This window comes from Panthera pardus, unplaced genomic scaffold (genome assembly GCF_024362965.1).
Source record: "Panthera pardus isolate Hobbes unplaced genomic scaffold, ASM2436296v1 HiC_scaffold_21, whole genome shotgun sequence".
Taxonomy (NCBI): Eukaryota; Metazoa; Chordata; class Mammalia; order Carnivora; family Felidae; genus Panthera; species Panthera pardus.
In genome coordinates this window covers 33,967,905-33,980,956 of record NW_026526777.1, presented here as the reverse complement: position 1 = coordinate 33,980,956, position 13,052 = coordinate 33,967,905, and the positions used below count along the sequence as shown (strand labels likewise).

Genomic DNA, 13,052 nt, shown 5'->3' with positions numbered 1-13,052 from the left:
AGCCATCAGCACAGAGCCCGACACAGGACTCAAACTCACAAATCGGAAGATCATGACCTGAGCTGAAGTCGGACACTCAACCGACTGGGCCACCCAGGCACCCCATGATTTTACCTTTGAACCTTACACTTGGCCTTGATTTCCCTTTTCTTCGTTTTTAAGTCTTATTCCCTTCCATGTTGCACTCTGTTCATTTCATTTGTCTCTTTCCTCTATTCCAAATAACATTCAGAGTCTCCTTCCACTTTTAGCTAGAAGGCTAATCTAACCTTGATCCTTTTTAAAAACTTCTTTTTGTTTTCTTTTTACCACCACTGGCCCCTCTCCACTCCACTCCCCCCACACAGAAATGAACTGTTTGATGATCAGTATCAAGCAAGACTCTACATAAACAATGGAAGACAGAGCCCCTCTGACAGGCGCCCCTGCCTCAGCTTAGGCACCACGGATAGGCCATCCTAAGCACGATTCTTTAAAGAACCTTCCTCCGGTACTGTAAGCCTCACCTGAATCCTTTATTTCATTTTCTGGTACTTAATGTGTATACAAGAGTGTTGATGCTGCCGCAGAAAATGGGCATCTGGAACCACAAGTGTGACAAGACAGAGGAGCTCTCTGCATTCTAGTGGGGAGAGCAGAAGACACAGGTTTGCAAGGGTGACTCCCAGGCGGGGGATTTGAGGTGGAGTGAGTGGGTCCACCTGAGACGGGGTGGTCAGAGAGGGGCCTTCCGAGGGGGCGACATCTCAGCTGAGTGTGAAGGACAAAAAGGAGCCTTCGGCACAAGGGGCCGGGGGTGGATGCTCCAAGTCGAAGGGAATACCAAGTGCAGAAGCCCCACAGTGGCAGAGCATGGCCTGTTTAAAGAGAAAACTGTTCCTGCCTCCAGTTAAATGCTGTCAGGGACTCAAGCTCCTTTCCTCCAGAGCACTTCTGCGCTACAACATATTTATTAGTAGTATGCTTGGTGTCTGCCACTCCCAATAGATTTTAGCAACAATTTCTTGACGGCCACTGTGTGCATGGCACTGGGGGTCTCACAGTGAGTCATGCAGTCTCTGCTTATCGATGTGACTGCAACCAGATCAATAGTGAGACAAGGATCCGAAAGTTAGGAAAGTAAAGGTCCGGGGCCTTGGGCCTTTGGACCCGCTCCCCCTTGCAGCCAGGGGACACACCCTCTCCAGGCTCTTACCAGAGTTTAGAGAGAGCAGGAGCACTGGGGCTACCAAAAGAATCCCGACCACGCGCCAAGAAAGGCGCCTGTCGGGGAGGCGGGGACGGCAAGGGCGCCGCGCGCAGGACGCCATCATCCTCCTGGATATCTGTGGGAACCCGAGAGTCCGCAGAGCAGGGACCCTCCCGAGTCCGGTACCAGACGCAACAATTCCCCCAGTACCCAGGTGTCATTCGCCCAGGCGCGGGGGCGTGGCCTGGGCGGTGCTTGGGCGGAAGTGCCTGGACTTCCAGTCAGTGTGGGCGGGGCCGGCAGGCGGCTGGAGGCGGGGCCTGCGAGCGGGGCCTGTTAGACTGGGGTCTCCCCACCCGGTGGGCAGCCGCCTGCGTCCACTACCGCGGGCGCCCTGCGGCGCCCCCGTCTGCTCACCTACGCGAGGCCCCCGGCGGCTTGCGGGACTCGGCCGGCTCCCCGCCGCATCTGGAAGGGTCGAAAAGAAACGAGAGCTGGGGGGGTCATCCTTTCCGCTCCTTTCCGGAGCGGAAAAGCGCCTCGCCCTGAAAATACAAACCCAGAGCCCAGGCAGCGGGTCGTCGTGGGGCCAGCACCCCTCGGGGCTCCGGTCGTGTCCTGAGGCACTCGGGACTGTCCGGACCCCCTGGGCCCTTGTTTCAAGAGTTGGCAGTGATCGGGCATATTTAGGGACAATACTTGTGATTTTCGGGGCTCAGCACCTGCTCTTGGATCTTCTCAAGGCCTGCTAGATTTCAGAATCTCAAAGGTTTGGCCACTGCACTCCCAACCCCTAAGGAAAGGATAGGAGATGAATTATTAAAGGACACCGGGCCATTAGCATATCGGGCCTCACCTCTCTGGGGCCCTTGCCCTTGAGCAACTGAATGTTTTATTGAAGAGGAAAAAACATGCACGAAAAAGGTAAGGACAAGGGAGTATTAATTGCCAATCTCCTGGAGATAACTCAAAGCCTTTATTGTCGGGATGTGAGGAATTGATAAGAGAGAGCTTTTCTGGGGAAACAATCTCTCGGTGGAAAGTCAAGCGGAAAATGAAGAATGAGCCAGATCTATTTGTAGCGTTGTGATTAAACCTGTATGACTAGTAAGAGGAGAAGTAACATGACCTTTATTAAAAGAGCACACAAAAGGAGGTGACATTTTCTTCCTATTAGCTGGCAAAGAAGGATAAATGTCAACCAGCGTGAGTAAATGTATCGGGGGGCCAACACCCTCAAACTTTTGGCTTTCAACCAGCGTGAGTAAATGTATCGGGGGGCCAACACCCTCAAACTTTTGGCTTTCAAGTTAACTTGTCCATATATTAAGTTTTCAAATGGACATGACTTTTAAACCACTAGTTGTTCCATTTAGGGTTCATGCCAAAGAAATCGTCAGAGCTGTGATCAAAGATGTATAATTTAGGGGGGGAAAATAAATCCTAAGTGTCTAGCAAAAGTAGAAGGCAGTTTTGATAGGTGGCTTTACGGTATGAATGTCTAGGCAGCAAGCAGTGTAAAAAAAAAAATCCATGTTAAAAATATGATACCTATGTAAGTGGAAAAAGCAGATTCCAGATCAGTATGTGCCTTTTGGTATTCTTTTATTAAAACGAAAGTAGTATATTGATACATGTAAATAGAGATTAGTTGGACATATACCAAAATTAACTAATACTTGAGAGGATTATGGATATTTCATTTTCTTTGTGCTTTTCAGTTTTCTGTTACGGTCTTACATTACATTTGGAATCAGTAAAGAAAAAAAACCCAACTGCTATTGTTTTCACGAATGGTACTGATGAAACCTGCACCACAAAGAGTCAAGGTATGAGACGATGGGAAGGACATGTAAGCTCTCTGCATAAACTTCAGTTTCATATTCTGGAATTACAGAAATCTCTCTCTATTTTTAAAATTCTGTACCCAAAATGCACTGAAGACATTCTGGGTTGGACAAACCGTAGAATTTCCTCTTCCCAGACCAAAACATTATTTTCAATTCTGGGGGCAGCCTGTAGGCCACAAAATTGTGGATTGTTGTATAAAATCAACACCTTACCTACTATCTTGGAGTATAAAAACGAGACACTCCATGATGACACTTAATTGAAGGAGGTATATATAATTAAGGAGACACTGGAAACTCAAATGAGGGAGAATTATCATTTCTGGAAATTCTTAGAATTATTAAGAGTGATAGGACAGAAATGTTTTTCAGCTCAATGTTGACATTATTTCTGCAAACAGACAATCTGTTTCTTACTCTTTGCAACCATCTGTACACAACGATATATGTCAGTTGTATCTCAGTAAAGCTGAAAAAAACTTCCACATTTATTTCTAGGCTTGGAAGTCACATTTTCTCATGAAAAAATTTAAAAGATGTGGAACGGTATATGGCTAGTGTTTGGTTTCTTAGTGTCATACACTAGATTAGATTCAAGACTTGGGGTTTTGCTGGAACTTTCAATCAGTCAAGTTTCTATGCCTGGCGTTCATCAAACCACTCTTAATATAATTGAGTACTTTCACATTGATTATTTTTATTTGACGCGATGCATCACATAATTTATCTGAAAGGTCCCGAGCCCTGTTCCTTATTTTTCTGGACAAGCTCCATGAGACAGGGACAGAGTTCTCTTGCTGTAGCTTCAGTGCTGAGACAGTTCTGTGTCTGTAAGGTGTATAATAAAAACCTATATATACTGAATGAAATAAATGGGGGTTGCTGTCTCGTGCATCTAACATGCCTCTGCCAATTCTCCGCCACCATGGGTTTACCAAATGCCGGGGAAGCTCTGAGAGATTTTGTTGTAAGAATTTTAAGATACTGGGAGCAAAGTGGGGTTTGCCTCTAAAAGGAACGAGCTACAACTGTGTGCACACAAACCGTTCCTGGATCGGGCACTGCAAGCTGTGTTACGAAGCAGAGCCGCTGTCTGTCCCTTAGCCTTGAGATCGTTTTAGTGACTTGGTTCAAAGGGAGAGTGTCGACAGTGAACTCCTTGAAGCCCTGACGGGAATGGCACTCAAGAGTCCAGGCTTTGAGTGAAGCAGGGGAGTAAACACTCATGGTTTCTGCCGCTCCCCCTGGAGATTCTGTCACACTGCTGAAGTGCAGGAGAGGAGAGCACGGAGAACATGCCTGTGCGTAGACCAGGTCTGGAGCTACGTGCTACATCTCCTTTCAGACTGTGTGAAGGCCAGTGGGGAGGAGGTAGGTGTGTGAGGCTGTCATTAAACACAGGCCAACTTCTGGAAAATAAATGGTCATGTTGGATGATCCCTGGCCTCCTAAATTAGTCTGTTTGCATCGCGCTTATCAGAGGTCGGGCTAGCAGCAGGAATGGGCCTGTGAGTGCTCTCAGGAGAGGCTTTCCGCTGCCATGGTGAATTACACACGAGGCGTTTGTGAAAACCCGAAAGAGGATGGCTAAACAGGATGGTTCAACCATCTTGCTGATGTTGGCCCTGGGGGCTGTGCCACCGCCCTTTGTATCTGGTAAACACCTGCCATTCAGTTGACCTTCTTATTTAGCTCTTACCAGCGAGAGCATTCCTGTGGTAAGCCATTACCTGCCCCGGGATTCTAAAACAACCAAGTGCAGAAAGGAAGGCATTTCTTAGAAGGAACACATACTCATTTTGTTTCCTCTTGGCTTGTGAAGGTTTAAAATGTAAATATATTACAAACCATAGTCCACAAGTAGATTTAGAAAGGAACATCTTTTATCCCTTTCTTATTATAATGATGGAGACAGAACATTTTATTTAAACGTCATAGATTTAAACTAACGTACACCTCACACTTGCATGTACACAAAAGGCAAATGAGAAAAAAGAGAATATTAGCACTAGGAATAACTTTGGAGACCAGCTGGACCAGCCCCTGCTTTTCAGAAGGAAAATGTAAGGCCAGAGGTTAACACAATTGCTCAAGAATACAAATAAAGTTTGTATTTAAAAATTTTTAAACTTGAAATTCAGTATTTTACCCATAGTTAGTATATAGAGTATTTCCCTTATATAAATGTTGTACAGGTAAAAAAAGTCTCATGAATTTCTTGAAATTAAATGTCCCAGGCATCAGATAGTTGTTAATCACAATACTCACAGACCTACTTCATTCTGGGTGGAAAAAAAGGAATTTACATTTTTTTCATGTGATAGGGAATTTTGATTCGAAAACAGCCCAGTCCCCAACAACTATTTTCTAGCCCTCCTTTAAAATGTACTTCTTCAGAAGCTTAAGACGTAATAGATTTCCCTGTATTCCAGCTAAGCAAAGCCATTTAGGATTTTTATATATTCATAGGTCACTTCCCTTTCTTCTTTTGGTGACCTGGCTGTATATCTTTTGCCCTTTTGCAGGGAGGGGGAATGGAGAGGGATGGTTTTTGAATTTTTAACTCTCTAAATATGCCTGTTTCCCCTGTCCATGATATAAGCTGTAATTTTTTCTTCTGGTTTGTCAGTTGACTTTGCTTATTCTGTTTTTCCCTACCTTCCATGATTTTAAAGAAAACCTCAAGTTGATGTTCAGCTCACTCTTTATATTTATCAAGGTCAATTTGGCAGAATACACTCTAAAAGTAACTTAAAACCCAGGATTACACGGTAGATAGCAGTAGTCATATGCGAATCTATTGTTAAATATCCAGGAAGATTCTGATATTTTCTAGATTATTAGCATGACCCATAATATCACACCAGATAATTTTTGATCCGTAAGTATGTGGACTAGTTAAGGACTCTAAGACCACTTATTTATATATTAATTTTTTAACTTCTTTTTAAAAAAAATTTTTTTTTACCGTTTATTCATTTTTGAGAGACAGAGAGAGACAGAGCATGAGCAGGGAAGGGGCAGAGAGAGGGGGAGACACAGAATCTGAAGCAGGCTCCAGGCTCTGAGCTGTCAGCACAGAGCCCAATGCGGGGCTCGAACTCCCGAACTGTGAGATCATGACCTGAGCCGAAGTCGGACACTCAACTGACTGAGCCACCTAGGAGCCCCAATTTTTTAACTTCTTAAAGTCATAGTTTCTTAGTTTATTTAGTGTATTCTGAATCCATACAAAAGTAAGCCACTTGCTTTTATAATAAAATTATTCTTTTATTTAAAATAGTTATGTTTTTGTAAAGAATAGAGTAAAAGTGCTTTTGAAAATCAACTTAGGAATATCCAAAACTCATTGTTTCAGATATTTCTCTTGAAAACCTCTTCTCCAGAATCATTTAATGTTTTTTTAATAAACAGAAAATATTCTTTTTTCTAAGGAAAGTAAAAACTGATATAGCTATATTTTACTCAGATCTAATAGGAGGAGATTTTGCTCTATAACAGAAAACCTAACTATTTAAGTAAGACTTATGTATAAAGAAACATACATGAAGGAAGGTTAGCAAAAAATCAAAGGTTAGCAGAAAAATCAAAATATTACCAGCGGTTATCACAGAGTAGTATAATTCTATGTGACTTGTTTTTCACATCGTCCCTCTGGATTTTCAAATTCTCGTTAATGAGCCCATTCCATAGTATGGACATTTGAAAATAAGAAAGGAAAATACAAACTGGTAAACCAAGATCCTAGGCAACACCTTTGTCCTTTAAGTAAGTGAGGCTATTTATATAGCCCAAGGGCAGTCTTTTCCCCTAAATGGATGGTGTGTGCTTTGAGCACAAGGACAGAAGGTGAAGGAGTGACAGTAATCCAAACTAAGAGGAGGGAGCTTTTCCTAGATTCTGGAGGCACTTCAGCATCTTCAAGTGCACATGCTTGCATCTCTGTGAGGTCACTTCCAGTTGGGATTTTATGCGTTTCACATCTTATTCTGTTGAAATGAATCGCTTCCTTCCCGACCAACATTTTAATTCGAGGTGTTCTCCAGCTTTATATACTTTGTCAAGGAAGGACACTGAAATAACAGGATATTTTTATTCAGATGACAGCATGGCTGAAATGAATTACCCAGAACTTACTGCTAATAATCATGATGACAGTATTACACCAATTATGAGTTCAGAAGAAGTGTTTATTGCCTTCTTTAGCGGTTGCTGTGCAGGGCACAAGAAGGTATTGCAAAAGCTGAGACACTTAATAGATAAGAGAGAGATTAATGAATAAGCTGACCTTTCCCCGTTGCTGCTTTTATCAAAGGAAAAATGTTTCTCAGCGTTGGGCAACTAAATAAAAAGAGCCTCATTCCAAAAACAGAGGTTCCTCATAACACACCAAATATTTCTGAGTCTCTTCTGAGCCATGTTGTGGCAGGGGAAAGCAAACAGGAGCTGGTAGTTTGGAGGAGGGCCAGCCTCAGAGAACAGGTCCTCGTCCCCCAACACCGTCAAGACTGAAAGAAATTATTGTATGGTCCGTGATGTCCAAATGCTTCCCTGCCCATGCTGAAGCCTCTCCTCTTCCTCAAGGCCGGGAAGACTGTCCTTCCGCCAGCGGACAGATCCCTGTTGAGGCCCATCGGCTCACCGGACACCCCGCTATTACTGCCGCCTGATCCCCCATCATTGTTCCCTTTCTACCTCGTGACACGTCCCAACGCTTGGTACCTGCGTCATCTTTGAACATTCTCACGTCCTTCGGCATGCAGCTGTGTCTTTGGAGTCTGCCTCTTGCCCTGTATCACCCTCTGCCCTTGCACTTGGCTCGAGTGCACGGGTCCTAAGCTTGGTACAGACACTAACTCACTCCTTGTCTGCCATATGTGGCCACAGATGATCAACCTCGCTCCTGTGGAGCACTGTGGCCAAAATCCCAATCTTGAAAAAGAGACTTGTGACAAATTCATTTCAGACTTCCTGTATTATTATTAAAACGGTGGTCAACAGTCAGTCTACACAATTTGAGATGCACCTTGATATAAAAAAATGTGTCCAAAAAGTTGAGGATAAATGAAATTTTGATAAATGTATTCTCAACTGTTTAGTGTACACTTCTCATTTTAGTAAGTCTGTACTTAGAATTTGGGGAAATTAACTTACTCATAAGTTAATTTAGCATGGGAAAGAAAACACATAAGTATGATATTGGTAGATTACAAGTGACAAATGTTTGAAGAATGAATGAGCAAGCGAATGAATGCATTGGTGTTACTGGGCAAAAACAATAAATGAAATATTGGATACTATGGCATATAAGCGTATATACAGTTTTTAATGATAAAAGGATGGTGGTTATTTGGTAGAAACCACACCAGGAATAATGTTATACAGTCAATATAATCTCAGTGTATAACCCTGTAAATGTGAAGAAGCTTAAGAGTACTAGCCACTGGATGAAGGCTATTATAGGTCATTTTTATATACTTTATATTTTCTGTATTTTCTACCTTTTCAATAAGCACATATTACTATTAAAAGACACTATTTTAAAAATGGTATAGGCACTAAGTTCTATGAGTGCCAAAGAAAGACATTACTTTGGACCACAGCACATTGGGAGGGCTTCTTGGGTGAGTGAATTCTGAGTGGAGTAATGCAGATAGGATTGGAAGGAAAATGGTAAAGCGTTTAGGTGGGTAACCGGCCAGGATTGAGGAGATATCAAATGATATTTTAAGTATAATTCTGTATTATTTTTGAATGGACTTTCGTAAAGACAACCATTGCCCTCACAGTGGGCAGTTACTTTGTGTGTTTACAGTGGGTGGCAATCTGGCTAGGGATGAATCAGTCTGGCCCAGCTTTTCCATCATAGTAAAGGACTATAGTACTTTACATTGTACTTTTATATGTACTATATGTACTATATGTAAAGTACTATAGTACTTTACAAAGTACTTTTATAGTACTTTACATAGTAAAGCAGTACATCACCCCAAGAGCCTCGGAGGCATAATGTAAAGTATTCCTGAAAGCATAGTATTATCTGTCTTATTTTATCTTAAAATAAAATTTTTATTTTATTATTTGCATTATTTGACTTCTGTTCCTATACCTATGTATTTGTGTTAAGATATAAATAATGCTCTTTTCAAACTACTGGGGTCACAGTAGGAAAAAAAAAAAACACTCTCTTAGGAAATCATGCCATTCCTGTCTCATGACTTCTATATCCTACTGATACACTAGTCAAGCTTCTCTAAGTATATGCTCTTTTGAGAAGAATCAGGCTGATGGTTATTATAGCTTCAAAAAGTTAATTACTAATACTGAGTTTTTAAAAAGCAATGCACATTTCATTTGCTTCCATAAACAGTCATGAAAAACAAACTGTTCAGCAAAAGCAAGGTGAGTACAAGCCAGAAAATAAACGTAGGGATTTGCAAATTTCTATTTAGGAGAAAGTTGACCATACCCGATATATTTGTTCAAACGATTTGAATTGCCTATGTCTTGATTATAAAATGCCTCTCTGACCCCTTGCCTTTTCCTGTGGCCACTTCTACTGTCCGATGTTGAATTTAAGATTTGGGACATGTGTGCAGATATAAAATGCCAAGTTTAGATAAGTGCACATTGATATATGGGAAAGAGGACAGAAAGGAAATTGACGAAAACACATGATACTTTTTGCTTCTGCTTTCTACAGGAGTGGCCAATCCCCTTTATGGCATTTTCGTGCTGGTGTTTCAGACACCCAAGAATCTGAATAAAAATTTTAGGATACTTAGGCACAGCCAGAGGAAGCAAGGACTGGGTGAATTGCTCTGTATGGTAAAGAAAAATGGAATTTTGAATTTACGACAAGACCAAGAGTCAAAATGAGGTACCCTGAGAACACATTAAAGATTTTAACAAAACTGACGAGTGTCTAATGTGAGAGTGGCCTAGGAAAAGACTGGAAAGCCAAGGCTTACAGGGAAACTAAACAGTGAGAAAACCCTGATCATATGATAGAGTTCAGGGTTTGGCATTTTTCTTCTGAAGGACCAGATAGTAAGTCTTGGTCTGTGTGGCTTCTACTCAATTCTGCTGTTAGAGCATGAAAGCAGCCATAAATAGGCTAATAGTGGGGGAGGCTGGGTTCCAATACCTATATTTACAAAACAGTCACTTTTTAGTCCATTGATTTCTAATATTCACTTCTACGTGTGTGCCACTTCGGCACACATAATTTGGTAATTTCCCTTTTCACCCCGGTCCTGTAGCAAACAGCTAAACAGTGAGCACCCAACAGCTACGGTAGTAGGCTGGTACTTTGACTAGGTGGCATGCGGGGATGAGGTGTGGTGACAAGCCCCTGTTGGGGAGGACAGGAAACAGGAAGGAGAGAGCAGTCCTAGGAGACCTGGTGAGGCAGAGAATTCAGTGGGAGTCAGAAAGCAGGGGGAGGTAAATGCGAAGTCTCCACAGGATCCCCAGGTGATCCTGCACATTTAAGGGAAGGGGGAGCCAGGGGGACAGCCAAGTGCCAAATGCTTGCGTTCCACAAGAAAACAAAAGCTTGCTTCTTCTCGAAGGTTTATAGCACCAGCGCACAAAAATACAGGAATGCTTTGAGAAAACAGTGCCCGGAGCACAGCGCTGACAGCCATCACCCAACTCCCTGGAAACAAGAATCTAAGAAAACAACAACCAAGGCATTTCCAGTTCCTGAAGAACTTTCTATCTCCGGTGGTCCCAGGGATCCAGCCAGAGCAACATCTTAGGCACATCCTGTTCTCACTTTCGCTCTGAGTTACTGACAACATTATGAATTCAATATGTACATTAGGTACCTGCTGTTCTCCTGATTTGTTTGCACAGTTTGAGGACTTACACCGCTGTCTTCTTGAGGATGTAAATGGATACTCTCCTTACGTTTTTCATCTGTACTTTTGCTAATTGGCAGAGGGAGAAAAATAAGACAAATAATTTTATACACATCAGTCTTGGAAGAAAGTAGTCAGTGGCTTTCATTTTGAAATTGAGGGCATAACTTGCCTCATGTTTCTGAAATCTTTGCACGATATGTAAGAGGAAAACAACCAAATCCCACCTCTCAAGACTAAATAGCTCAGAGTAGGAAATAAAACTAAAACCATCCTGTACGTTGCCAGGAGACTGAATTGCTGATACACAAGTGTCCATGCCTTCAAAGGACATTTGCTTCCAAAGTCATTTTGACTGGTAAATACTGTTTACCACCAGGTGGTGACATTTAGGCTTCACAAGGGCAACAGCTTTGCACAACAATCTTACACAAGGCTTCCTTCTTCCGCTACAGCGAAGATAGAAGTTCTGTTTTGTGTACAGTTAACACCCAGAGTTTGGACAGCAGCAGCAGTTGTCCGGAGGCATTTGAGGACTAGGGTAAATCCAAGCATTTAAGCACTTTTAAATGTCAATAACAATCACATGTAAATAACAATAGCTCACACTTTCTGACATTCATCCTAACCGAGGCACCATGTTAAGTGAGGTAGGAGCTATTATTGTCCCCACATTACAGACAAGGAAAATAAAGTTTAGAGAAGATGAGTGCCTTGCTGAGGGTTTCATAGCTAGTACGTGGGTATGACACGGCTCCTAATGATTGCAAAGCCCATCATCTTACCTGGGATGCTACTCTGCCTCTTTGGCAGTTGTTTAAGCACTTCATTTTACATAAACGACATGGTAAATGGTACAATACCAGTACCCTTAGAGGTCAAATATGTGTTGGTATTAGGGACTTAAGGATCGAAGCGCAGAGTTAACTCACTCCACTGCCCCCCAGTACTTCCTCATTGCTCAGTTCGTCTTTACCCTTTGGTGGAAATTAGAATGAGGGTGTCCCTGAGACAAAGAGGAAGACTGAGTCAGAAGCCAAAGTGTTCCCAGAATGAGGAAGGACAAACTTGAGATCCACGCCTGAGGAAGAGTAGAGGGTTGTACTGACAGGTGTTATGGGCGTCCACGGAGCAATGACTAAGTGGTTAGCCGGGGAATGGCAGTCTTGGGTGAGTGGTACGTGGGGTGTGAGAAAATACAACCTTAATATACGTTGAATGAATACCTATCCAGTTGATTGATGGTGGTTATGAGATAACAGAAAATATATATTGTTTTCTTCCCTCAGTCCTTGGCACGGATATCTGAAGCCCATGTATAATTTTAAGAGCACTAGGATGATCTCTTGTTTTAATATTTATTTTTTGACCCCATCTCTGACACAGTTCTCCTAAAATCCTTGTGAAGTCCTAAGTGGTAAGAGCACTAGGAGAATCTTTTTTTCAAATGAGGTGACTCTGGCTGTGCTCCTGGATGGCTCCCGGATAGCTCATTGGTCACTAGAATGATGAAACTGTGATCAGAAGGTTGGAATTTCAGCCCCATCCCCTACCCTCCAGAGAGGGGAGAGAGTCTGGAAATGAAATTAATAATTGATCATGCCTACATCAACAAACTTCCATAAAATCTCAGAGGTATGGGGTTCAGAGAGCTTCCTAGCATGTGAATGTATCCATGTTTGGGGAATGTGATGCACCCCAGCTCCGTAGGGACAGAAGCTCCTGTGCTTGGGACCCTTCCAGACCACACCCTATGTCTTTCCTCAGCTGGCTGTTCATTGTATTCTTTCTCATACCCCTTAATAAACGGATAAATATAAGTAAATGCTTCCCTGAGTTCTATGAGCCACTTTAGCAAATACATCAAACTCAAGGAGGGATTCCCGGGAACTCAGATTTATAGCCCATCTGTCAGAAGCACAGATGACAACTTGTACTTGAGATTGACATGTGAAGTGGGGTGGGAATAGTCTTGCAGAACTGAGACCCGAAGCTGTGCGATCTGACATTATCTCCAGGTAGACAGTTTAAGAATTGAATTAAGTTAAATTGTAGGACACACAGCTGGTGTCACAGAATTGTTTGGTATGGGGGGGGGGGGGGGGAAACCCCCGCACATTTAGTGACCAGAAGTCAAAAGTGAAGTGT

General features: G+C 42.6%; 2 protein-coding genes and 1 long non-coding RNA gene across 5 annotated transcripts in view; 1 reads left to right on the top strand and 2 right to left on the bottom strand.

The window, feature by feature from the left end:
• Positions 1–1,313, bottom strand: part of LOC109255311 (membrane cofactor protein-like) — a 30,946-nt gene extending 29,633 nt beyond the window's left edge. The window contains exon 1 of the mRNA XM_019429931.2: positions 1,196–1,313. Within this exon, the coding sequence (XP_019285476.2) occupies positions 1,196–1,313 (118 nt within the window). The remainder of the gene's footprint in view (positions 1–1,195) is intronic.
• A 274-nt stretch (positions 1,314–1,587) lies between these two features.
• LOC128778834 (uncharacterized) lies at positions 1,588–12,729 on the top strand. Of its 3 annotated transcripts, XR_008424611.1 has the most exons (4): positions 1,588–2,113; positions 2,911–3,018; positions 9,743–9,919; positions 10,614–12,729. It is a non-coding gene; the product is annotated as an uncharacterized LOC128778834 (long non-coding RNA). The 3 variants fall into 3 exon arrangements; XR_008424610.1 differs by having other exon boundaries at positions 9,743–12,729; XR_008424612.1 differs by lacking the exons at positions 9,743–9,919; positions 10,614–12,729 and adding an exon at positions 7,624–8,558.
• The window catches only part of CR1L (complement C3b/C4b receptor 1 like), a 66,955-nt gene continuing 60,187 nt past the window's right edge, over positions 6,285–13,052 (bottom strand). Inside the window, exons 18-19 of the mRNA XM_019429908.2 lie at positions 10,872–10,973; positions 6,285–7,112 (exon numbers count right to left, since the gene is read on the bottom strand). Of these exons, the coding sequence (XP_019285453.2) occupies positions 7,100–7,112; positions 10,872–10,973 (115 nt within the window). The 3' untranslated portion in view covers positions 6,285–7,099. The remainder of the gene's footprint in view (positions 7,113–10,871; positions 10,974–13,052) is intronic.